We start from the raw sequence: 27,646 nt of genomic DNA, 5'->3' as shown, positions 1-27,646 counted from the left end.
GCTAGATCCAACACCGTTTTTTAGCTCACTGCACCATCCCAGTTTCAGAACCTGACTGTATGCAAATTAGTCTGTTCCTGTCCCAGTGCATGATGGGAACAGGGCAAACCAAACTACAAAAGCCAATTCTTACACTGGGAAGGAAACAAGCTACCGGGGACCGGTTTCTGGCATTTCAGCCTCTTCGGCCTGGCTTGCTTGAATCCTGATGGTGCAATGAGCAAGGGACTCACATCTGAGTATACCCTTCCACGCTTAGGGTGGACAAAAATATTTACAACAAGGGGTGGTGAGGGACAGAGTCTCTGAATTAAACAGAATACTCTCACCCAGTCAAGAGATCAGGGCTAGATCCAACACCGTTTTTTAGCTCACTGCACCATCCCAGTTTCAGAACCTGACTGTATGCAAATTAGTCTGTTCCTGTCCCAGTGCATGATGGGAACAGGGCAAACCAAACTACAAAAGCCAATTCTTACACTGGGAAGGAAACAAGCTACCGGGGACCGGTTTCTGGCATTTCAGCCTCTTCGGCCTGGCTTGCTTGAATCCTGATGGTGCAATGAGCAAGGGACTCACATCTGAGTATACCCTTCCACGCTTAGGGTGGACAAAAATATTTACAACAAGGGGTGGTGAGGGACAGAGTCTCTGAATTAAACAGAATACTCTCACCCAGTCAAGAGATCAGGGCTAGATCCAACACCGTTTTTTAGCTCACTGCACCATCCCAGTTTCAGAACCTGACTGTATGCAAATTAGTCTGTTCCTGTCCCAGTGCATGATGGGAACAGGGCAAACCAAACTACAAAAGCCAATTCTTACACTGGGAAGGAAACAAGCTACCGGGGACCGGTTTCTGGCATTTCAGCCTCTTCGGCCTGGCTTGCTTGAATCCTGATGGTGCAATGAGCAAGGGACTCACATCTGAGTATACCCTTCCACGCTTAGGGTGGACAAAAATATTTACAACAAGGGGTGGTGAGGGACAGAGTCTCTGAATTAAACAGAATACTCTCACCCAGTCAAGAGATCAGGGCTAGATCCAACACCGAAACAGAGGGTGGCATGGGTGGGCCAGAGGGTGGCATGAGTAGTCAGAGAGTGGCAGTGGTGACAGAGAGTGGCAGTGATGAAGAAGAGTGTCCCAAACAGGCTGGACACGTAGAAACAACAAGTTCGCGAAACTTGCGACCCGACAGGTAGGTTCGCGTTTTGCGAAAATGTAGAAAACCCTCGCGAACTGGCAGAAACCCGCGCAAACACACACAAAAAAAATCCGCAAATTCGCGAGAATTCGCGGATTTTGCGGATTGCGAGTTCGCAAATTCGCAAAATTCGCGAACGCGAGATTCGCAAAATTCGCCCATGCTTAGTTAGAAGGCAGGTTTGGATCAGCATCAGCTTTCTTTAACAGTGGATGGATCATTGCATGTTTCCATTCATCTGGCACATGTTCTTCCTGGAGGGATGTATTTAAAAGGTCAGTGATAATAGACATAGCTTTCCTACTAAGTTGTTTTAGGATAGAGCATGGTAACGGGTCTCTTGGTGAGCCTGATTTGATCGTACTGATTAAGTCAATAACAGTATCGATATTGAGCATGGGCCAGTTTTCTAGTGAGGCGATATGAATGTCGCAGACACTAGGACATAGTATGTCAGTAAGATTGCTAGGTCTGCAAGGGAGGAATTTGAACATCCATATTAGCTTTATTTTGTTCATTCCGTGCTTGTTCAATGCTCTGATATATTTTATCCACTTTATTTACAAAGAAGGTAGCTAGTTGGTCACATTGTGTTTTATTGAGGTCAGGTGGGGTTTGTGAAGTATTTGAGCCAGTCAGCTCTTTCACTATTTTAAAAAGTGTTTTAGATTGATTTAAGGCTTCTGTAATTTTGGTGCATACAAATTCGGCTTTAGCTTTGCTACACATCATTTGATAGTGTGTTAGTTTTATTTTATATTCCTTCTTGGTTTCCAGGGAGTAAGTCTTCCTCCACTGATGTTCAGCATTTTTACATTTGGTTTTTTCTTGCTTTAAAGATTCATTGAACCATGGGCAGGGGGCCGTGATTTTGACTTTTTAACTTCGTTTTGGGCAGACATGAGTCGATGGCTGTCATGAGCCATGTTTGGACGGATGTCGAAAGATGTTGCATTCTTGATTTAGTGCAGGGTGTAGTGCCTTCTAAAAAAGTATTCAGAATGTTATTATCTATTTTTTTTCATTTTCTAACACCATGGTTTGCAACCGATGATATGTCCTTATTTGACAGTTGTACTCGAACTGAGAATTCAATGGGAAAGTGGTCTAACCAAGAAATGGGTAAGGCAGGGGAAGTGTCCATATTAGTAATATTGGAAAAAATTGGATCCAATAAGTGACCGGTGATGTGCGTGGGACCAGAGTTTTTCAAGGTTAGGTTAAGAGACGCAAGATCAGCAATAAGTTCGGTGGCATTTATACAGTGATCTTTGTCCAGATGTAGATTCAAATCACCAATAATTGTGAAGTTAGCAGCCTTCATTACTAAGGGGCCAATAAGTTCTGACATATTGGTCAACCAGTTTGATGCCGCACCTGGCGGTCGATAAATAAGTGCTCCTGAAAAGGTGAAATTTGGGGCAAGTATAATTTTAAAAATGGCACCTTCGCATCCGGCGCATGGGAGTTTTTCGAAATCACAGTTGTATATTTTTTTTTAAATGATGGCTATGCCTCCTCCTAACTTATTTTTCCGGTCAAGTCGTGTAATCGCATATGAATCAGGGAGAGCCATGACAACATCAGGTCCGGAGCTTTCCTGAAGCCAGGTTTCAGTTACGAACAATGCGTCAGGAGCCTCATCTAGTAGTAGGTTAAATATCTCCGTTTTGTGTTTTGGTAGGGAACGGCAATTCAGGCTAAGAAATGTAAATAATCCTGAATTAAGATTAGGATATTTCCTATTGATTCTATCCTCCATATTTTTTGTCCCAACTGACTTTATAGCAAGAGTACAGTTGTGGCAAACATTATTCTCCCTGTCTAACTCAAAAAGACAGCAGGACAGTTGTATAGGGGATCTCAGAGCCATTAATTGCTCTGGACTATATTTTATGAGACGAGGAGATGTATAGGGTTTATTTATTACTCTACTAGTTGGTACCTGTGATAAGTATCTGGGATGCAAAAGAGTATGAGCCATGACCGTCGGGCTCGTCCGAGGCGCGGACGGGCGGAGACGGGCTGACTCTGGCGTGACTCCGGCACTGAAGAAGGCACGTCCACAAATCGCGTCCGCTAACGCGGAGGATTACCGTTTCCTTATGTAGGGATGGCTAGAGCGCTGTCGAAGCTCACGCCTCCCACCTAAGATGTCTGCCGTTTGGGAGTATTTTCCCTTGGACTCGGTACTCAGCCCGAAAATCGGCAGTTACCGTCAATGTGCAGGGAAAGGGTATAATGAGGGCAGAATTCTAGGTAAGTGCAGTAAATGAAAATAAGTTTTTAAAAATCGCTGTTTAAAATGCAGTTAACATACGCTCGCAATCAGCAAGTTAACAAACAAAATTCAGTAGCAGTCTACCTCCCAGGCTTATCGCCTCAGGAGGGGTCCAGTTAATTAGCCAGATACAGGAATCTTGCGTTACTTTCCAAAGGACTCCTTATATAGGGATGGCTAGAGTGCTGTCGAAGCTCACGCCTCCCACCTAAGATGTCTGCCGTTTAGGAGTATTTTCCCTTGAACTTGGTACTCAGCCCGAAAATCGGCAGTTACCGTCAATGTGCAGGGAAAGGTATATTGAGGGCAGAATTCTAGGTAGGTGCAGTAAATGAAAATAACTTTTAAAAAATCGACATTTAAAATGCAGGTAACATACGCTCGCATTCAGCAAGTTAACAAACAAAATTCAGTAGCAGTCTACCTCCCGGCTTATCGCCTCAGGAGGGGTCCAGTTAATTAGCCAGATACACGAATCTCGCGTTACTTTCCAATGGGCTCCTTATTTAGGGATGGCTAGAGCGCTGTCGAAGCTCACGCCTCCCACCTAAGATGTCTGCGGTTTGGGAGTATTTTCCCTTGAACTCGGTACTCAGCCCAAAAGTCGGCAGTTACCGTCAATGTGCAGGGAAAGGGTATAATGAGGGCAGAATTCTAGGTAGGTGCAGTAAATAAAAATTAGTTTTTAAAAATCGCCGTTTAAAATGCAGTTAACATACGCTTGCATTCAGCAAGTTAACAAACAAAATTCAGTAGCAGTCTACCTCCCGGCTTATTGCCTCAGGAGGGGTCCAGTTAATTAGCCAGATACACAAATTTCTACACCATATGATATAGCCTTATAGAAAATTACACCAATCGAGGTTAAGCCAATGTCAGACTGTTCAAAGAGGTAGCACAAACCTGTTCATCAGGGTTGAAGTGCACAGAAATCTAATGTCTGCAAAACGAATTGCAAAATTGTGGGGACAGCATTCAAAATATGCTTATTTCCCACATGGTATTTCTCCTCTGGACGTGGATGGGAAAACTAAAATAAAAGTCACCCTCCTCCCTGGCTTCCTGACTGCCATGCTCATGCCTGACTACAGGTTCTTGTTGCTACGCCGCTTGTCCAGCTCCAACGCTGAATGACTTGTTTTCCACTCCTTTCGCCCCTACTCCCTCTATGCTACTCATTCCTTCTACATGTTACAGACTCTTATGCCTGGCTGGCACCAGTTCCTAGCTCCCTGCCACAATAGCTCTGGAAAGTGTTTTCAGGTTTCAGTTGGTTTTGATATTTTCCCATTTGGTGCCTTGGGCTCCTGGGCCTAAACTGGGCCAAACGGGGCTCCTAAATGTAGAGCGTGTGCTGTTGCATAGGAGCCCAGCTGCACTTAAATTTTCTTCTGCCTCCTGCTGCTGCCTGTGCTTGCCTGCTCCAGGAGAGGGGAGCAGAGAGGTGAGTGAGCAGTTCCTATTTGTGGCTGAGGTAAGATGCAGGTGACTGCATTTGGGCAGGGGTGACTGAGCCATTGTGAGTGACCATCACTGCAACCAGTTCCTTGGGAGCCAGGGGTTCTAGAGCATGCAACAGGACCAGTGCCCAAGCCCTAGCGGCTCATTTCACCCCCTCTTTATAGTGCATTTAGGGTGATAGCACTGGTTGCACCACATCTATTTAGCCACTGTTATTGCTCGTATACTAAAAAAAGAGCACAAGAGAAGTAGAGGAGCCAACCATGCCGACAACTTCAGCCATCAGCAAACAGTAGTGATTGTTGTGCTTCACGCTACATAAAGGTAATTAAATTGTGCTTTACATCACTAGCTTAACCCAGCACCTGTAAGTAATGGCCAGCGTTGCTCTCAGATTTTGACATTCCTTTTCATATTCTTATAGATTATATGATCCAAAATTTTACCAGTTTCAAACTACTCGCGTACCCTTGGGGATTTGAGACGCTGTGGATGTGCATACCACATGACAACTCGGAGTTACACGAGGTAATCAGCCACTAAAGTTAACATCTGTGAGCTGGTCTTTACTAACGCATGTTTTTAAAATATCTAATACGCTATATATATACAATTACAGATCTACTGAAGTCGCCTGCCCTCGATTTTCAAGCTCCTCATTTTCATGATAGAGGAGGGCCGCAAAGTTATGATAGGGACATTATACTTCTTTTACCAAAATACGACTAATCAAACACCAGTCGTTAATGCAGGCTCTATTCTAATTCTTTCATTTAGAATCTTACGTTTAAATTGAACCTCCCAGTACCAGTAATTCTCCTACCACCTTGTTGGCCAACACATTAAGGTACTTATTCATGAAACTTGTTGACTCTTTTTTTGGACACTCTATTTTTATCCTGAGCAAATCTCTTTCATGACAACAATGAAATTGAATAAAGTGTATATAGCGATGATATTTTGTTTGCCTTACACGTTGGATGTATTCCTTTTAGGACCCTCAGCTTAATACAATATGAGATTCGTAGGTCCTATTTCCATAGCACATATCTAACTGCTTTGCCATAGAAGTATAGATATGCAGCAGTTAACATTGATGTGTCTTTTTAATTGAATAAGCAAATGTACTGTTGAGTCTAATGTCTTTTCTTGTATGTTCTGTTAGTCTTAGGTGTATAATGTTCAATGAAATTGCAAGATTTGATTCAATTGTAATTGTAAATATTTTTGTTTCATTTTACAATAGGGCTTTACAAACATTAATTGATCAGTCCTGAAGATGGTCTCAAAGAAACATTCATAGGAGACCGAAACGTCGACCCTCACCCTTATCCTATGAGAATTAATGATATTTACAAACAGGAGAGGTGTGCTCAGGTTTTACAGAGGAGTGAATTGAGATATTTTTGTTCTTCCTGTATTCCTGTTTATATATTTGTATCTTAAATCCCTTGTGACTTATTTTCTGATAAAATCAAAGATTTTGCATATACACCTTTTGTTATTGTTGTTCTTGTTTATTGCTTTATGTTTAATGTATTTATATGTGAACATTCATTGAGAATTGAATACACATGATTGACTAAAATCTTTACTAGGACCATTGAATTGTCCTCCCCAAAAAACTTTATTTAAAAATTGAAATATTCTTGGAACAAACTCCCTTGGAGGCACTCCTTACCCCTTGCATCACACCTGAGACCCTGGGGAGGCAATGTGAAAGCCCCGCTGCACGCAGCCGGCGTGTTGCAACAAATCTGGTCTTTATGGGGAGGGATGCGATACCTTGTATGGAATCCGGTGTGCAGGTATAGTAGGAAGCATCTCGCACAAGCACGATGCGACGATCTTCGGGACGGCGACGATCTCTGGTGTGGCGACGATGTGCGGCGCACATTTGATCTTCTACTTTCACTGCCCCTTGATGTGATGGCCCTGCGACGATGTTCGCAGCTACGTGATGCGGTTCGCAAGCAAGCAGTGTAGCGATCTCACCCAGCGACGACAGGCTCTGCAACGTTACTCGCAGCAACAGGAGTCTTCCCGCACCGGGGCGATGCGCTCCCCAAGCGGACGATGTGTTGGATCTTGCAGCGGCAGCAGGCGCTGCGACGATCTTCGCGGTGATGGGAATTCTCTCATACTGTCGATGATGGGCTCCGCAAGTGAGCGATGCATGAAAATTGCAGATGTTCTTCTTTTCTCCTTGTACCAGCTTCCCAAACAGCAGACACCCAGCTTCCCTAGGTGAGGTAACTCGAGTACTCCGGTGCTCCCGTGAGTGTTGACTATAGAACCTCCTAGTTCTAAAGGGGTTTGCTCCAAGTCCTCTTCAAAGTGTCTTTAATGTTGCAACTGCGACTTTTCAAATAGAAGTTAATGGTTATTTGCGGCTGTGTTTAGTCACTGCACGCGTCCCCCGTGGGTCCCGTGTGTCACTACCTTGGGAGGTTCCTAGTGTCCCCAGCAGTTCTAAAGGCTCTAGGTCTTGTGTCTATGTCAGACATGGTTCTTATTCCACTTTAGTGATATATGGTTTGGTACGCCCCTAGAGCTGAACGTACATTGTGCTAGTTTACTGTGTGCTATTAAGTTACTGAATGTACTTTTGCCTCTAGCTTCATAAAGAGACTAGAGGGATGTGTTTGGAATAAATATATATTTTTTATTTATATACCTGATGTGGTTCTCCTTTCATTTGAAAATTCACGAGATTATAGACTGGTAAAACAATCTGCTTTACATTCCTTCAAGACTTAGCTTGAAGGCTGCTCTCCACAGCTACGACTCGGATAGCTTTCTACAAGGTTGTCTTTAACCTTCCCTCAATACGGGTCATTTGGACTGGTATAAGGTGCCCACTAGAATTGTGGACAACAGATGCCAGGCCAACCTCTCATAGAGATGTGTCCCCATTCCCTGATTGAATTGCTGCAAATTTGCAGTGCTATGAAACATGTCGGCCGTTCAGGTTAAAATGGTCTATACCTGCTGTCTTTTTAACTAGTTCAAAGTTAAAATATTATGTGTGATAGATGTTCATGTCTCCATTTTAATGCCTGGGGTTCACTCTTTTTTTACATTACGGGGTGTAGATGGAGGATAGATGTCACCTTTATGTATAGACCTTTTCATCACATTCCTTTATGAGTTAGGTTACATTCTTTTTCTGAAAGTACAGATGATGACAGAGTGAGCAAACTGATGAATACCTACCAGCAGCACCATGGATGGTTCTTATGTGAGGTACTTCATGATCCACCTCACACTTTTTCTTTATTATAATTGATCAGCCCATTTTAAGTTCATTGGCTGATGGGCCTGTGACCTGAACTGGTTGGTTGATGAAACATATGGGTTGGCATGACTAGATAAATAAACATAGCCTTGATACCCATCTGACAGAGATTATTTATAGTTATGTGTTTCTTATAACCAGGCTTTTCTTTCTGTGAAGAACCCAGTAATTACATTTGATGACCCCAGCAAGTGCAGTTTTACTGTGTGATATGCGAGCATTACCTTGAGCAAATCCAAGACCTCCAATTGGGGCAATGAGTCCGTAGATGTTGTTGGCAAGTGGAACCTTTAGAGAAAGAGAAGCCAGTGAGATCATTCCTCATGTTTTTTCTTCAAAATCTAAGAATTCTTTCATGATTATTAGGTACGTAAAAATACAATTCCGAATCAGCCAGACAACAATACAGTCATGATAATGAATTTCAAGGAACACAGAACAGACAGAGCACACAACACCCTCGATATTCAGCACACATCTGCCTACCTCTGCTGGTCCTCACTAGCTCAAACTTGATAACCTCTCAACTCTTAAGGACTTGCAGACTAACTTTTTCTCAGAGCAAAAAGCCAATAATAATGGATCACCTTCCTGCACATAAACAATCATTAAATAATGAGGATTTGCTACTTCTATGTGTGCTGCATAAATAGCCATTATGGATTGTTAATGTGCAGGAAGGGATACCTTCTGCACATAAAACATCATTCCCTAAAACACAGGCACCCTTGCGCTATAGTGCATTGGTGCCTACTTTGGCGCCAGGCAGCTAATTTTAGCACCAGTGCTAGGGAAACACAGGGGTGCGCTGTATTGTAGGAAATACCTGCGTTTTGGAAATGTCAGAGCGCACCGCTGACATATTTGGTGCAGCTCTGCCCTCTGACATTTCCAGGTAAATATGCCCCCGTATGAGTTCTTTTATGCCCTTTCCCTTCTGAAGTTATTTAGCAGTTGAATTAAAACATGTCTACATAGGATAATAATTGAACACTTGTGAAACTATGTGGACAGCGGAATAAAAGAAATGATAAATTTTGGGGGCATGCAATGCAGGAATAATTGCTTCCGTGCAGATTCCCACATTTTTTTCTGCTGCTTCACATGAAGCTTTCTTCTGCTTTAACAACTCACCTCTTTCAGTGGCTTTGGGCAAGCATATGACTCCTTTGGATAGAATGGCTGGCAAGGAAGTCTGCTCTAAACATCCGGTAGTACCAGTGGTGGAACATTAGCCCCACTCCTGGAGGGCCCCTTCTGGCACTGTGCAAGGGCGGCAGGCCCCTGGCCTAAGAACTCCAGACTGGGTCAGGGGGAGGGCTTGGACCTCCCCATGTCATTTGCAGAGGGGCCCTCTCAAGCTTTGTTATGCCACTGTGTAGTACTGTTGAATATTGCCACCAAAATATCTAGATACAAGAAAATCAACTGCAGAATATCAAGGGACAAAATATTGAAAAGTAAGGGCATAAAGAGAAGTAGAGTTTCACTTTTGCTAAATCCACATCTATGTACCTTGAAGTTATATGTTTTAAGTAGGAACACAGATGTGGAAGTAGAAATATTGAGAGATAGAAAATGTAGACTTACTTACATGTTGATATTTGTTTTGATATTTTGTCTCGATTTTCTGTCTCACAGATATTGTGAGCTCGCGAGTCAGAGTGCACACTTAAACAACGTATAAAGCACTTGAATGAAAAAGTATGAAGTCTGGTTTAATGGAAAAAAGCAAGAGCAAGAAGGAAATGTAAAAATAAAAAAAAAAACAGGGATTTAAAGTAATTTCAAGAGCAATGCCATAAAATCCTATTTTGGGGGGAAGTATCTTAAGTGTGTAGGGCAGAAATATTGCGAAAAGCAAAGGTTCTTGTTCCGAATTGTAAGACATGCATATTTGTGAACACCTGCAAATCGTAAAACAGAAGTTTGAAAAACTTTGCTCATTTTCTTACCAGAGCAAGTCTGACCTCTGCCATGCTCCCTTTGCTTCCCTGAGATCTTGCAAGCAGACATTATTCCTTGTGACTGCAGGTCAACAAGGTGACAGGTAGGCGTCTCAGCGTACTAAGGGTCCTTCGGAAGGTTTCAGATCTCCTCCCCATAGGTGCCAGAAAGACTATTGTCCATGCCTTGGTGACCCCCCACCTTGATTATGGAAATGCCCTGCTAGTAGGCTTGAGTGTGAAAGGCCTCCACCAACTTCAGTGTGTCCAGAACGCTGCCGCACGCCTTGTGCTTGGGCTTCCTCGTAGAGCCTCTGGGAAGACCGCGCTGGCAAAGCTTCATTGGCTCCCAGTTAGGGAACGGATTAAATTTAAAGTCCTTTGTTTTGCACATCGTATCGCACAAGGTAAAGGCCCAGATTATCTTAAGAATCTCCTTAGTATACACCGTCCTATCCGGAATTTAAGATCCTCCGGCACGATGTTGTTCAAACTTCCTCGAGTCAAGAGGGCCAGGATGGGTGGCCGCTCATTCAGGTATTTGCCCCCCATACAGTGGAACGAACTCCCGCTACATCTTCGCATGGAACCTTCGGAATCTAGATTCCGGGGTAAACTTAAGACATTCCTGTTTCCCATTATGTAACTTTTCCCTCCAATGGCTCTACTACCATCTGCCTCTTGAAATCTTAGCAGCAATTAGCGTGGGGACACACTGTCTTCTGTGTAACCAGGCGCTCAATAAATGGTTTATTATTATTAATATTATTATGCACACTTTAGCAGAGGTCTTCTCGGTGAAGTAGAAAGGAGTTGTCTCCAGGGCTGGAGTTATTACCTGAGCTGTGCCACTGCTACTTCTGGCATGACCAAAGTTTGACAACTCAGCATGAAAGAACTGGTTGGAAATATTCTCCTACTTAAAAGATGAACTGCTTTGGTCGTGTTCTTCCTGTATGTTTAGGTCCTAGGCGCTGGGCTCCATGTACTCATCTCCTGACTACCTGCCCATGCAAGCTAGTCAATAAGGATTATATTGTGATTCACCCTAGGAGCTCCACAAAGATTGGGGATTGGAGTGGTCCACTCCAGTGCTGAAGGACCACTTGTCCTAAAAGCAGCTTGTGCTTGAGCATCCCTGCTGGTTCACCGGTGCAGTGCTGTGGTGCACTGATGGTATGACGTGTATAAGGGGGGGTTTCCAAATTCTCAAGTGAAGGATTTGAGCCATTATAAGTCTGACGTCGCTTCTGCGTTTTTGTCTGTGGTGATGGAGCTAGAGATTCTGTACTTTCGAATGTTCTGTTGGTATTGATGCAGAATCCATAAGTGAGAACACTCCCACCTTCGCTGAAACTTAGGAACCTTTCAGATTGTATTCATTTGAGTCATAAGAAAAGAAAACCCCTCGCCAAGCGTCTCATCCCGCACATGCTGGATCCAGATCACAGAAAAGGTTTTAGATGTTAAGAAGAAGGGGGTCTCTCTTTAAACCATAGAACGCCCTATTTCCAGTAGTCACATGCTCACACGTGTACCCCTTCCTACTCATAACTCCAGTCAGTCTATCACACTGTCTTAACTGTCCATCCCAACAGAGACCCACAAGGTAGATCCCACTGGCGGGGAGTTTTATAAGGCACTAAATAGACCCAAAGGTGTCAGAGCGCTTTACACGAGCACCAGTTGTGTTACAGACTGACACCTTCATTTTTTGTTAGGCACTGGGAGATTAAGTGATTTGCTGAGTATCACAGGATGTTGAGCGTCCCTGCCGAGACTCGAAACCAGTTCCCCAGCTTCGAGGTTGTCCACCCTTTCTGTTAGGCCACATCCCATGGGGCACAGATCACACACATGGCTGAGATTGTTGCACTTGTGGGGGACAGGCAGTTGCTGTAGGCATGCGTAATCAAGGGGTTTTCGGGATGGACTCTACTTGTTAAAGGCGAATGTGAAACACACTGATTTGATTCAATCTCAGGTGACACCTGCACCTTTAAAAAACCTAAACCTCGTCTCCGAGAGGCTCGTGCGAGTTATGGAACCCACTTGACCTATCCAAACCTCAGGTGTCCTTTGCACCGTTGGAAAGACTTAGGCCCCGGTTCTGACGGACCTCATTGAAAGACTCAAGATAATTTGAGGATTCATGGTCCCTTGAAACAGGAAGGGGTGGGAGCACTGACCTCCCAGCACAGTTCGCCCCTTAGCATTATGGTAATGCAGTTTGCAGTGCGCGCTTACTTGTAATTTTGCTGGAGTGTTCCATCAAAGTTGGTGCAGATTAGTGCTGTCATCTTGCATCTCCACTAGCTCGTCAGCTACATGGCTCAAGGGATCCTTTTGAAACAGGAAGGGGTGGGAGCACACTGCTAACCTCCCAGCACAGTTCGCCCCTTAGCATTATGGTAAATGCAATTTGCACCGGTGTGCCTGTGAGAGGTACTGAGACCTGTAAGAATTGTGGCAGCCTGCTCAGCAAACCCCAGACGAAAATCGTTTTTGATCTCTACTGATGAAGGATAAATTCCAAAAACACATCTGTCTAGAGATGACAGCACTAATCTGCACCAACTTTGGGGGAACACTCCAGCAAAATACCAAGGAAGCGCGCACTGCATAATGCTAAGGGGCGAACTGTGCTTGGAGGTCAGCAGTGTGCTCTCACCCTTCCTGTTTTAAAAGCCTTCCTTGACTGTGGGGCTAGCTGCCCTTACCAATTGGTGTCTACTATGTATTTTTCATCCTGATGATGACTCTGTTGTGAATTGCACATGCTTAGGGGGTAGAAACATCATCAAAATAACATATGTGGACTGTTTTTTATATATTGATGGCGGACAGCAACATGCATTCCAAAGGGTGCTGACTAGAAATATCCTTCTATCCAATCAGCCACATCTATACATTTCTGTACATAGCACATATGCACTTGTTGCACCAATAGTTACTTTAACTGAGCCATCACACTCTAGGAGCACCTGAAAATTGTTTTAAATATAATGAATTGAATTGTAAGTTTCTACAAATAAGTTTAATAATATAAATGTATTATGTTGAGTGAATTGTGTCAGAGATGTTTGTACCCTTATCCTAATACTTTTCCGTGGAAGTCAAGAGCTACACTTCTCCCACAGGGACCACTTTTTTGTTAAATACTAACAGGGGGTTGTGCCAGTTTTTGGAGAAGGCTGTGGCAAAGGTATTCTTGTGCAGCTTAAGGTGGTTGGGGCATATTACCAAGGGCATTATCGCCGCATTAGCAGGACTTTTTCCCGCTAATGCGGCGATAATTTTATCGCCCTATTACCAAGTGTTAGCGACAGCTTGTAGGTGATAGCCGGCATTTAGGGGCCCACTTTGCATGTCAGCGATAACTATCGCCAATGACATGCAAAGTGGGCGTGCCAAGATGTTAGCGACTGAAAACAGTCGCTAACATCTCTAAATCCTATTACCAACTTTTGGAAATTTTCGCGTTAAGCGCGAATATCTCCAAAAGCTAACGCCTGCTAAAAGCAGTTCTTAGCCATGTTATCCAATGGAAGGTGGATAACATGGCTAAGAGCATTGTCACGATAATGCATGAATATCGCTTATTTTTCAGCGATATTCATGCATTTCGCAGGATTTTTACCGCTTTTTAGATACACCTTGATAATATCAAGGTATCTCAGCGGTAAAAATCCTCGGTGCTCGACGATATTTTTTGCCCGCTAACCAAGCAATAGAGATAAATATCGCTATTGCTTGGTAATATGCCCCCTTTTCTTTTACTGTTGCCTCGGTGTCTGGGCTGTTGACTCTCTGTCTCCATGAGGATCCCGTTTATTGTCATTTTGATGTCTGTGTTGTGCTTCATTAGACTGTTTGTTATTTAATATCTTTCAAATTAGAGCCCAGGGAGGAGCACCTCGTTTTTTTAATGTGGTTCATCATACTAGGTGGAGCTGGCAGGGAATGATGAGGGAACCATGGGTCAATGTTCCTGCAAATGTGTGTGGCGATTATTTATCTGAAGCTCTAGTTTGGTGCATACCCTTGCAAGGTATTCTGGGCACCCTCCTGAATATGGCAGCAGGATTTGGAGAGGTGGAACTGGACAATGAACAGCAGAAGGATTTGGCTCAGTTCGGTTCTACAATAACAGGTCTTAAAGTGTCTGTGCCCATGCGGTTCATGTTGATAGGACAGGATATCTAAGCTGGGGTGGTTTTATTTTATTTTATGTACTCTAATCTTGATGTTTGGTTCAAGATGCCATTATATGAAGTGCAATTAGGGGACATGACTGTAAGACCTTCATTCTTATGGTAGATTAAAATACACTAGTTCACTACGATGACATGGAATGTACAGTTTGCTTTTTCTTGTGCTTATTAATAGTTTAGAAGTTTCACGTGTGCAGATTCCTTCCCCTCAAGAAGAAATGTCACTTGAGCTTAGCTGTTATTCAACTTTCTCTTCTCAGCACTGATCTCACGGCCGCTCTGGGACCCTAACTTATCTGTACCCTATGATACCTCTACAGTGATAGGTGCTGGGCCACAGGTCCCTGTCTCTCTTGTACGTCCATTCATCTGGACCAGGACACACCTCACTCTAATCTCTAACTACTCTCTCTTTCTATCTCTCTCTCCGTCTCTCTCTTACACACACACTCACTCCTGCACACAGGCACACACGCTCTCGCTCTCTCTTCACCTCTCTAACTCGTTCTATTTTTCTCTTTATATATATTTCTCTCTCCTTTTAATGTTTGTGCCCATTCTCAGGCCCAGGTGCCAACCCCTATCCGATCTTTGCACATGCGCGCTAACGTCCTGATGAGAGGCCCTCTCTTATCGGCACATTCAGCAGTGCTGGCTGGTTGAAATTCAGTTCCTGCATCCCCTTTCCGATATCAGGCGTTCATATCTGAGCACTGCCTGGTGTCCAGAGAACACCGAACATTAGATATATTCTGCCTGTGCAGGCGGCTGGGCAGAGAGAGTGAGAACAATTCCCTTAAGGGCTAACCTTCAAAAAATCAATGAACAAATCACGACATTTGTAAAGCATGCTACTCACCTGTGAGGGTCTCAAGGGGCTGGGGGGGAGGGGGTGCTGCTACTGCTCGAACAGCCAGGTTTTGAGCAGCCTCCTGAAGGTTATAAGGTCTTCAGTCTGCCGTAGGAGGATGGAGAAGGTGTTCCAGGACTTAGCAGTGAGGTCGGAGAATGATCTGCCACCGGTAGTCGTTCTCCTGATGCGGGGGACGGTGGCGAGGGCGAGGTCAGTGGAGCGGAGTTAGCGGTTCGGTGTGTAGAAGGTGAGCCATTTGTTGAGGTATGCCGGACCGGTGTTGTGGTGGGCTTTGTGTGCGTGGGCGAGGAGCTTGAAGGTGATCCTCTTGTTGATGGGGAGCTAGTGCACGTCTCTCAGGTGGGGTGTGATGTGGCTGCGGTGAGGGATGTCGAGGATCAGTTGGGCAGAGGCGTTCTGTATGCAATGCAGTCGTTTCAGTAGTTTGGCCGGGGCTCCCGCGTAGAGGGAATTTCCGCAGTCCAGTCTGCTGCTGACGAGGGCCTGGGTGACCGTTCTTCTAGTGACAGTGGGGATCCACTTGTAGATCTTTCGGAGCATGCGGAGAGTGTTGAAGAAGGAGGATGAGATGGCGTTGACTTGCTTGATTATGGAGAGTGCGGAATCGAGGATGAATCCCAGGTTGCTTGCGTGGTCGGTGGGTGTTGGAGCAGCTCTCAGGGATGTCGGCCAACAGGAGTCGTCCCAGGCGGAAGGTTGAGGAGCCAAGGATGAGGACCTCCATTTTGTCTTTGTTCAGCTTCAGATGGCTGTTATTCATCCATTCGGCGATGGCTTTCATACCTTCGTGGAGGTTGGGTTTAGTGGTGACAGGGTACTTGGTGAGTGAGAGGATCAGTTGTGTCTCGTCGGCGTAGGAGAAGATGTTGAGAGGTTGTGCAGTCTGGCGACGTGGGCGAGTGGGGCCATGTATATGTTGAACAGCATTGGGCTGAGGGAGGATCCTTGGGGTACACCGCAGATGATCGTGGTGGCTTCGGATTGGAAGGAAGGGAGGCGGACGCTCTGAGTTGTGCCGGAGAGGAAGGAGGTGGTCCAGTGAAGGGCTTTGCTTTGGATTCCTGTGCCGTGGAGGCGAGTGCGTAGGGTGTCGTGGCAGACAGTGTCTAAGGCAGCTGACAGGTCCAGGAGGATGAGGGCCGTGGTCCCGCCGTTGTCCAGTCAGACCCTGATGTCATCGGTGGCGGCGATGAGGGCTATGTCAGAGCTATGGTTGCTGTGGAACCAGGACTGTGAAGGGTCCAAGATGTTGCTCTCCTCGAGGTAGCGGGTCAGCTGTGAGCACGGGTCTGACGAGGGAGCCGGAGTGGATGGTGCTCATGGTTTTGATGGTGTCTTCATCGTTGATGTTGGTCCAGCTGACGAGCGGCTCGCCATGGGTGGTGGCCGAGGGGTCTGGGGTATCGCGGGCTGTGGAGGACGCCTGGTTGTCGAAGTTGTTGTGGATGTCTGTAATTTTCCTGTGGAAGAAGGAGGCCAGGGATTTGCACAGGCCTTGTGAAGGTGGGATGTAGTTGGTGTAGGAGAGTAGGGTCTGCTTCCTATGGACACCCCCACTTTTTGCTCTGATATACTGGTTTCTCAACTTTAGTGTGACTGTGGGCTTGCTAATTAGACCCACAGTCCAGCTGTTCTCTCTCTAAATTCATACCATGTACTTTAGGTACATACCTAATTGGGTATTGGGGCACCTTTGTGAGCCCCTGTATAGTGTACCATAGGTACCCAGGGCATAGGTGAATCCAAGGCCTACCAAGGGCTGCAGCATGTATTATGCCACCCCTGGTTGGCCATCCACATTGACACAACTGGATGATCACTCAGCTGGGGCAAGGTCGTGTAATCACCCCTTGCTTAGGTATAGTATCCCTATACCTACCATTACATATAGACCTACAAGTCACTCCTATGGCAGGCCTTGACAATCCTGACGGCAGAGTGCTTGGTTTTATGTGAGATGGTGCTCCAGCATGAGTTGAGCCTGTCTGCAGCTTTCTGAAGCATGTCCTTATAGCTGTTCTATGATATAGCCATACCATATACTCTTAAGTGCATTATAATCCTCGCGGTTAATGCTAACTTTGGTTTGGTTTATCAAAACATGTTGTGTAAGGTGTCATACGCTTTGGAATACTACCCCCCCCCCCCCCCCCGCCACGGGGGTAGCATTCCACCCTTCTAGAGGGAGAAGACATGTAGTTGTAGCTTTACCCTGTTAAAGTTAAACAGAGCCTCAGCATCACAAAATGGATGCTGCTGCCACAGACACAAGTCTGACCTCCTGCAGCTGGGAGCCCTTCCAGCGAGGGAGGCCTGGACAATAGGTTTCCTGCCTTGGGAGGTGCTAGCACCTCCCCAGACAGGCCATAGTGTATTGGGGCAGGGTGGGTTGAATGAAATGAGACACTGCCTGGGGCACACAAGATGCTCCATGCATAGCCCAGTTCAACCCAGTTGCTGGGGCACTTCAGCCCCAGCTCTGGCGCGAAACTGGACAAAGGGAAAGGGGTGTAACCTGCCCCTTCCCAGGTCCCACCCATAGGAGGGACCTAGCAGGTAATCCAGCCCCTTTGATTAGTATAAAGCTTGGAGCTGAGTCTAGAAACATTAGATTATCCTAAACTGAAACTCTGAAATGAAACTCTGGACCTTCAACATTTTACTGCAACTAGAAGACTGAAGAATCTCCCTTGTGGTCAAGGAGTGACCACCCTGTGCAAACAGGCACTATCAGTTACTTGCCAGTTTGCTTTTGTCAATGCTCCCGCTGCAGCCCAAAGACTTAGCGACGCAGCCTCTGGACTTCCAGGGTTCTCTGACCCTGACCCTCATCCACAGCAAAGCTGAGACCCGTGGTGGACACGAGAGACGTGGGACCGGACTACCTGCAGTACCTGCTTTTTGCTAACTGTGCAGCTTCTGAGGTGTCCTCGAAGTTGTGCATTGGGTCTTGAGAAGCCCTAACCCCGAGTCGTAAGTGCACCGAAGCTCAGCCCTCCACACTCCACGAGTGCCGCGTGGGGCCTACTCCTGCATTTCCTCTCGACATGTCTTTGTGGTTGCTAGCCTGCTGGCTAGTGGCCCTCCTGAAGACATCTTTACAAAACAACACTGCTTTCCTGGTTGCTTGCTCTCCTGTAAAGGGGAAGCTCCCAAGACCTTGCTGGTCTGAGCAGAAGCTGATCCTCCCTTCTTGCATGGGTTGACTTTGCCAAGGCTTGTTGACTCCAATCCGGAAGCCGACACCGCCAACAGTGAGATCCTTTGTGGTACAGTCCGTATCCAGCTCCTGGTTGTCGTCGTTACCTCCTGGTCCACGTGGCTGCAGAGACAAGCTTCACTTCTTCACCTGTTTGCAGCTCAAAATCGCCTGGTTCCTTCCTGGTTCCTTCCTGGTCACTGGCTAGTGACCCAGACTCTGTCCCCTCTGCTTTCAGGTTCTTTACTGCTTTGATCCACCCTTGGATTCCACCGGACATCTTCCTCCTGGTCGTCTGCACCAGCTTTGTGCAGTTCTCCATCGCATTCGACGACGAAACCCGACACAAAAGAACACCTATGCACTCGGCTTCCCTGGGTGAGGTAACTCGAGTACTCTGGTGCTCCCGTGGGTAATAACTATCCAAGTGTCCTACTTTAACTGAGTTTTCCTGTAGTCCATCCGGAAGTGTTCGAAATCAACTACTTTGTTAACTTTACGTTCCCATTGAAAGTCTATGAGAACCCGCATGTGTGTTTAGACACTGCACACGCATCCTGTGAGACTCCTACTTCCTAACCTGTGGTTGTTCAGTGTTGTCCCAGTGATTCCCTAGGCCTATTCACCTGTCCTGAAGAGGTTCTTATACCACTTACTTAGTTTATGGTTCGTGAGGCCCCTATAGCAGAATTGTATTTGTGCAACTTATAGTATGCTTATTGAGTAACTTGTGCTGTATCTCGAACTTTGACCTCATGAAGAGTGCAGAGGGGTTGTGTTAGTAATAAATACATATATATTTGATATATACCTTGTGTGGTGTCCTTTCATTTGGTATTCAAGGGGTTATTATTGGTAAAAAAATTGGCTTCACATGCTCTCTGAAGTATTAGCCTAAGACTGCTTTGTCCATGCTGCCACCAGGATAGCTGGTCTATAAGGTTGACTTTACAATCATCACCATAAGGGTTGTTTGGACTGATACAGGGTGCCCACTAGAATAGTGGACATCGCATATCATGCCAACTTCTTACAGTTGGTGCTGGCATTGGATAGTTCCCTCACAATGTTGTAGAGCTCTTTGCTGTTGTGGGCGTTGTTGTCGAGGTGGTCCTTGAAGGAGAATTTTTTGACAGATCTGAAGAGTTGATGATGCTGGCGTATGGCATTCTTGCGGGCTGTTTGGTTCTCTGGTGTTTGTTCATGGCGCCATTTCCTTTACAGCTTTTGGCAGTTTTGTTTGGAGGTCAGGAGGTCACGGTGAACCAGCCGGCAGTCTTGTTCTTGCGGCTGTTGGAGGGATTCTTGATCGGGGTGAGGGTGTTGGTGCAGTCTTCGATCCAGCGTCTGAGGCTGCTGTTGGTGGTGTCTGGGTTGGTGGGGTCTGTGGGTGGGTTCTAGGCGAGGGCGGAGTGTACCTGGTCTTCTGTGATTTTGCTCCAGCAGCGGCGCGGGAACTGTTGGGTGCGGTGGTGCATGGTAGGCTTATTGAAGGAGAAGTGGACGCAGTGGGTATCAGTCCAGTGGAGTCCGGTGGTGTGGCTGAAGGAGATGTGGGGGCTTGCCGAAAAAAATGGGATCAAGCGTGTGTCCGGCAGAGTGGGTGGGAGTCTTGACGAGCTGTTTGAGTCCGAGGTTGGCGAGGTGTTCGAGCAGGGTGGTGGAGTTGGTGTTGTTGTTTTTCTCGAGGTAGAAGTTCAGGTCCCCGAGGAGGATGTAGTCCGTGGACGTAGGAGCGTGCGTGCTGATGAAATCGGCAATGGAATCACTATAACTGCGCCCGGGGTCGGGGGGCCTGCATATCAGAGTTCCCCTGAGGGTGGTGTTGGGATCAGTGTGGATCTGGAAGTGCAAGGGTTCGGCTGTGCTGAGGGTGTTGTCAGAGTTGGTTGAGATCTTGAGGGTGGACTTGTGGATGATGGCGAATCCACCTCCTACTCCGTTGGTGCGGTCTCTGCGTGTGATCTTGTAGCCGTCCAGGATGGCTATGGCAATGTTGGGAGCCGAGGACTCATTCATCCAGGTCTCGGTCAGGAAAGCGATGTCCGGGGAGGATGTTTCGAGCAGGTCCCAGAGTTTGATGGCGTGTTTGCATGCGGAGCGGCTGTTCAGGAGTTTGCATCTGAGGTGGTTGCATCCTGTCCTGGTGGGTGGATTGTCGGGTCTGTTTCTGGTGAAGCTGCAGTTCCGGCAGGAGAAGAAGAAGAAGAAGTCCTTGGGTGCGCTTCGGGGCAGCCTGGAAGCAAGAGTGAGTTCGACCAGTGTTAAGTGCATGGAGGGTGCTGGCATCGTAGCGGAGTCGGGCGTTGTGGTGGTGTTCATGGGGACCAGGGGTTATGGCGCTGGGCACAGTCCAGGCGCAGATGGGCGCAGACAGGCTTGCCTTAGGCATGCCTTTGGCACGCCAGCGGTGCGACCGCACAGTGGTCGCCATAAGAAGGGGAGGGGGTGGGAGAAGGGAGGGGGTGGGTGTGGGCTGGATCGGTGGGTCGGGCCGCAGGGGCAGCAGCGCCGGGAAAGTCGGGCAACACTGAAGGTTCCTGGAGGAAGGGGCTCAATACAAGAATAAAGTACAAAAGAAATAAAACCACAACATACACACAATATGGGGCACAGGAGAGGAGGTGAGAAATTATGGTGAGCGCAGGAGGCAGGAGCAGTTATTGCCGGGCAGACTGCTGGCTCGAACCTAGGAGCTGGGAGGCAACCTTCTAGTGAATACATTAAATGTGTCCAATCAAAGAGTATTCTTATTCCAGAACCTGCATTAAGCATTAAGCAATCCATCAGCTGTTTCAAAATAGCATTTACCACATCCGGCACATCATGTCCTGAAGCCCTTATAGGTTTGATCTGGCATTAGCTGCTCCCTCTTTTGTTAGCTGTTCCTTTTTCGACCTTTATCCCTATTACTTTTCTCTTTTTCTTTCACACAAGTATTTTCGCACTTGTAATTGTTTTTTTGTTTTTGTCCTTCTTTCTCTGTCTATATGTTTCTCCTCTATTCATTTACCTCAATACCTATTTTCCCCTTCTTTCTCGTTTTCTTACTTCTTCCCTGTTATAGTATCTCTCTCTCACACTATTTTCGGTTATTGCCTCACATCCACCTTGCTCACATCCCCCAATTTACACATTCTCTTCCGTTTCTCGCCACCCCCTCTCTCTTTGTCTTTACTTGCTATTCTGATCCTCATTAGGTAATCTCCCTTGTATGCCTTCGTTCTTGAGTTCTTTAGCTATACAGCTTTTCTTGGATTTCCACGTTACTTTTTCCTTCATTGCATTTCTTTAGGCATCGACCACTGAGCGGTTCTTTTATCATTCTCTTTTTCTCTCAGTCTCTTTCCCTTTCTTCTACTCTGCATCGTTCTTTTCAAGTGTCTCGTGCTATCCTTACCCATGCCTGTCCCTCCCTCTCTTTCCACTCTCCATGTTTCACCCTTGTTTGCATGCCCTTTTGTCTCTTGCTTTGATTTATTACTCTGTCTGCTTTCGAACTTTTACTTCTATTATTCTCCACCTCTCAATTTTCTCTGCATTTATATTCCTTTCTCTATCTCTAACTCTCTTTCTCTCTTTCTCGATTTCTTTTTATTCCTCTCTTTCTTTCTCTGTTCTTTCTTTATTGATTTATCTTTGTCTGCATCTCACAGTGTTTCATTCTTTGTCTTTCATACTTTATACACTGTTTTTTCCTCTTCTCTTTCTCTCTTGCTTTCATCTTTGTCTCAATGGATTTTATGAAATGCAGGGACCATGTCTTCACGCTTGAGCCCAGGATCCTGCTAGTCACATCCGCTGTGTCACCTGCTTCCTGGCAATAATGGACATTATTTAGGGATAGTAGGAAGCAGCATCTGCCACCTATGACTTGCCCTTTGCTACCCTCAGCAAAGTCCTTCCTTCTCCTGCTCTCTAGGGCTATGAAGCCAATGGCAGGAACACAAAGCCAACTGGCCCCCATTGACCCTGATTGTTTCTATTGTTAAACCTCTTCGCTCTTCAACAATTCCCTCAGCTTCAGAACTGTTGATGGGTGAACTCAGGGACATAACCACACTGTTCCACAGATTTCTGTTTACCACACTCTCTTACCGTGCCCTATAATTCTTTATTTCATATTGCTTTGGATCCAACTTGATGCTTTTGCTAAATCACAGGTGCTGGATTTGGTACACAGTGAGGGGCGAGTGCTTGCTAGTAATATGAACTCTTGCTCTGGGAAGCATACATGCAGTGCAAAAGGTCTAAAATTGTTTACTTCACAGAACTTGTGGCTTATTGGATGCTTTGTTGATTTCTACATGCCTTATCAACTTTAACCTCTTTGCTGCGGCGACAATTCGGCCACAGCGCTTGGGGGAGGGAGCGATCCCATGCTCATGACGGAACCGCTCCGTCACGAGCCTCGGGCGCGCTGTGCTTGTGAGGGGAGCGGCTCCGTCACGGCCCCACCCACTCAATAGAAAGCGCCACGCAGGCACGAAATCAGCGCCGCGCAGGCACGCCAAGCAGGCCGTGACGGAACTGCTCCGTCACCAGCACAGCGCAACGTAGGCTGGTGACGAAGCGGTTCCATCACCAGCATGAAAGGGGTTATTCAGCTGCCTCCTGGAGCTCCAGAAATTGAAGTTTAAAGAAACCAGTGTATACAATGTTGGAGGAGTTCTTCGTCAGCATTATCTGTGCTCTCATTAGTCCCTCTATTTTCTGTAACACAGGCAACACTGGCTAGGTCCTCCATCGAGTGGGCGCGAGTTTTTGAAACCATGTGTTGAATTGGCGTGCTCATTCGTTGCCGCTGACTGATGAGCCCAGTCACAAAATAAACTTAGATTGATCACAGCACCGACGGACACTCCTCGCGGATGGTGCGCAAGAACTGGTAATGCGTAGGTCATTGCACAACACAACCAGCTATTAGTGTAATATTGAATTTAACTTTATTGTTTTCGATCCTGATGAATTTCCGCTTGATTCCATTTTTTGGGACTACAAGGCAAGAAACATGTTGACCACTTAAGAGCAACAACCTACAACATTATTGTAGTTAGTCGCCATCACCTTTTTAATCCGGGTAGGAGCCAGGATTATTAAGTAGTGGCCCGACCACCGTCCACTGTTTTAATTTACTGATTCCTTACCATACACTACACTTCCATACCTTAGGGGCCCACACACGCACTCACCGAACGGCAAGGATAAAAGATCTCTGCCAAAGAGCCCCCACTGAGGGTGCCCGTCGGGAATTCAACCGTCGACCACACGAGGAGCATGCCCAATGATCAAGCATGACACCTAGCGGGCTGGTTGTGTGAGGGCACTCTATCCAAAAGGAGGAATTCCCCATCCCCCTTTTTGGACATACCATTCTGTAGGTGTGCACCTTTTAGTCACTATATCAACCTTGTAGGAACTGCATACCCATTCCTTTTGTTCTCACCACTGTCTTCCATACTAGAGCGAACCTCCAGCTTTCACTTCTATGTACCACCTTCAGCATTTTTGGCTTTTGACCTTCATGCTTGACTTTCATGTCTGCTTTCCTTCTCATCTCCTTACCATCTAGGATCGAGCGATTGTATACCAGAAAAATGCTCATGCTCATGCTGGCAAACTGCACTGTGCCGGGTCACAAACGCAAGAACGTCTTCTGTTAAATGGCATTCAGTCAAGTAGACTGACGCTTTCCAGTGCCTCCCTCACTGTTAGACCTGGCAGCATTAGAGTGGACTTCCCCAAACGTTTTGCCTGCTTACCTCCACTTTTGCTGTATTCTTTTTGTTGAGCTTAGGACTCTGAGCACTTTACCACTGCCACCCAGTGCAAAAGTGCATGTACTTCTCCCCTAAACATGGTTTCATTGACTTGTCATCAACTGGTATATTTAATTTACCTTTAAGTTCCTAGAAGAGTGCACTACCTGTGCCCAGGGTCTGTATATTAAATGCTACTCGTGGCACTGCAGGAATGATTGTGCCACCTAGTCAGGAAGTCCTTTAAACATCTCTCCGACCTGCAACTGGAGAGCCAGTGTATGCATGCAATTTACACTGCCATGAGGACTTGGCCTTTGAAACCTCTTGCCAAGCTTTAAACTTCCTTTTTATTACACTGTCAGGGGGTTCCTACCTGCCACGACTCTGCTGCTGATGTTTGTCCCTCTTCGTTTCCGCCTCGGCACACACAGGATGTTCATGCACCTTCCACGGCCGCCTGGGCTTACCCAGGGGCGGGGCCTTCATCGGTGACTTCGTACCCTGATGTCCAATCATCTTCCACGACGGCGCTGATAACGCGAGGTTTCGAACAGGAGGGCGCGAACGCCGGAGCAGCACAGGAAGCATCGGACGTCTTCGCCGCTGGACGGAAGGAACCCGGAACCGGATTGCTCGAGGAGACTGAAGCAGGAGACGGGGAGAGACCAACAGCAGTGGAGCCAGGAGGCCAACGGAACCACGCTTCGCCCAGCCACACTTCACCTGGAGAAGTGTGGCACCGCAAGGTACGAGCTCGTATACGGGGACTCTTTCAGTCGGAGGGAGGAAACGGTTAAGGGGCGGGTGGGGTGACTAAGGGACGGGAGTGCATAAGGTGCCGTCTTGGTAGAGAAACACAACAAAAGGTGATGGTCCCTGGTGACCCCCTTACGCCCCTACCCTACCCTTTCCACGTGTCAGATAAACAACGCAGTCCAGTAATGTGGCATTTTCTTTCTTTCTTTTCCTTTCCGCACAACGCCCCCTGGGAGTAAGAAGATCCTCCTACAGATGTACCAGCCGAGAACCCTGGCCTGACGGAAAAACTACTTTGCATTTGACCTACAGTTCTGTTATCGTATTGACTTTAATAAATCCCCCAGTACCACTATACTTCACTCTGTGATTTTGCCTCATTGCTTGCTAACATAGCAAACGCAACCCTTACAAGTGGTGCCGTGACTCGGATTGCCCTTTGAACCGTCCTCTGATACAAGATGGAAGCCTTAATACAGCAAATGAAAGAGGCCCAGAGTAAACTCGAGTGGGCAATAGGCCAGACCGCTACTCAGGCTGACACTGACCGCACAACGTTTTCTAACGCCATACAGGCTCAAGTTGATAACCTGGTGAAATTGGCTGAGGGACAGAATCAACTTTTGGCTGTGTTGGGACAAGGCAGAACAAACGCCCCTGGTCCCGTTGTCCCGCTACAAAAATTCACTCCGGGTGACGATCCTTTGGCTTTCTTCCTCAACTTTGAAAGAGCTGCCAGAGCCAGTGCTTGGCCGGGGGATAGGTGGCCCTTCTATCTTGCACCATTGCTAACTGGTGAAGCCCAATCCGCTTACCAGACGGTCAATAGAGACGGCACTGCAGTGTATGCCGTCGTAAAGAAATATATCTTGGATCGGTTGGGTGTTGATGAAGAGACTCACAGACTCAAATTCCGACAGGAACGTGGCACCCCCGGAGACCTTCCTAAAACTCTGTTTTACAAACTAAAAGCAGCCGCAGACCTCTGGTTGAAACCGCAGGAAGGTAACATAGACGATGTAATGAATAAAATTTACCTCGAACAATTTTTAGAGGCACTCCCTTATGGCACACAACGCTGGTTGAAACAGCACGCAGGACTAACTCTCGAACATGCCATTGAAATGGCCACCTCTTATGCCCGTGCTCAGGGTCGACCCCCGGTGAAAGAACCGGAAAAACCACTGAAACCCGTACCAGCGAGAGTCGAGAAAAAGTATGTAAAACCTCTGTTCGAACCTCAGCGACCACGCTATCCCAAGCCTGAGGTACAACCTACTCCTGGTCCTCAATGTTACGATTGCGGAGAGTGGGGACACATAGCGAGGTTTTGCATTAAAAAAACAAAAGAAAGGGAGGAAGAACCCATGGATGTCAGTTATGCACCGTATTCTCTTCTCTTTGCGCAAGAAACTGGACCGGTATTTTACGTAAGTGTCACCATACACGGGAAGGTAGTAAGGGCCCTACTAGACTCTGGGTGTAAACACTCGGTTGTACGCCAAGAACTAGTACCTCCCTCGTGTTTGATGGCGGGAAAAACTGTGCATATACGCTGTGTTCATGGGGACGTTAGGGAATATCCCCTAGCCACTGTTAGTTTGTGTACCGCTGCAGGAACTGTAACGGAAGTAGTGGTGGGAGTAATGCCTTCTCCACCGGAGCCCGTGATCATAGGCACTGATAACCCGGGATTTTCTGCCTTGTTAAAGGATGCCTTACAAACTGGTTCACGAAATGCGCTGCTTGTTCCTGAGCCCTGGGCTAGAGACACACACTTTAGAACAGCGCAGTTGAATGACGCTACGCTTTCCAATGCTTGGCAAATCGCCCGCTCCAGTCAAGACCCTTCACAGAGAACCTTCCCCACCTTTATTGAGAAAAACGGGTTGTTGTACAGGTTAGCCAAACCTGATGACACCCCACAACTCTTAGTTCCTGTCGACTTCAGAGACCAAATACTGTTTTTTGCACATGCACATTTGTTGGCAGGCCACTCAGGGGCAGAAAAGACAGGACAGGCTATTCTAAAACACTTCTTTTGGCCTGGAGTATACGCACAGATACAACGTTATTGTCAGGAGTGTCAAATTTGCCAGCGAAGAAATCCTTACGTTCCCCCACCGGTTCCATTGAACCCCCTACCCATCATCGGAAAGCCGTTTGATAGGGTAGGAATGGACCTTATTGGGCCCTTACCGAAGTCGACACGGGGACATTTGTATGCTCTAGTCTTAGTCGACTATGCCACTCGGTACCCTGAGGCCTTCCCTCTCAGAGCAGCCACTTCTACAGCCATCGCTCAGAAATTGGTAGAAGTCTTTTCCCGAATGGGCTTTCCTCGGGAAATCATTACTGACCAAGGAACCCCCTTTGTATCACGGCTAATGGCCCAAGTGTGTAAACAACTGGGAGTCGAGCATATCAAAACCTCTGTATACCATCCCCAGACAGATGGCCTAGTCGAGCGATATAATGGTAGTCTAAAACTTACGCTGAAGAAGCTTCTGTCCGGGGATGGTAAGAATTGGGACCAGTTGTTGCCTTTAGCCCTTTTTGTCCTTCGAAGCCAAAAACAAGCTAGCCTGGGTACATCCCCGTTTGAGTTGCTGTTCGGTCGTGCTCCCAGGACATTACTGGAGATTAC

General features: G+C 46.6%; 1 protein-coding gene across 1 annotated transcript in view; it reads right to left on the bottom strand.

Annotated features, from left to right (window-relative positions):
- LOC147725140 (chromaffin granule amine transporter-like) overlaps positions 1-27,646 on the bottom strand; it is a 353,689-nt gene that overhangs the window by 22,190 nt on the left and 303,853 nt on the right. Inside the window, exon 12 of the mRNA XM_086967117.1 lies at positions 8,473-8,536. Within this exon, the coding sequence (XP_086823243.1) occupies positions 8,473-8,536 (64 nt within the window). The remainder of the gene's footprint in view (positions 1-8,472; positions 8,537-27,646) is intronic.

This window comes from Lissotriton vulgaris, chromosome 4_1 (genome assembly GCF_964263255.1).
Source record: "Lissotriton vulgaris chromosome 4_1, aLisVul1.2, whole genome shotgun sequence".
Classification (NCBI taxonomy): Eukaryota; Metazoa; Chordata; class Amphibia; order Caudata; family Salamandridae; genus Lissotriton; species Lissotriton vulgaris.
This window is presented reverse-complemented; position numbering and strand designations above follow the sequence as displayed.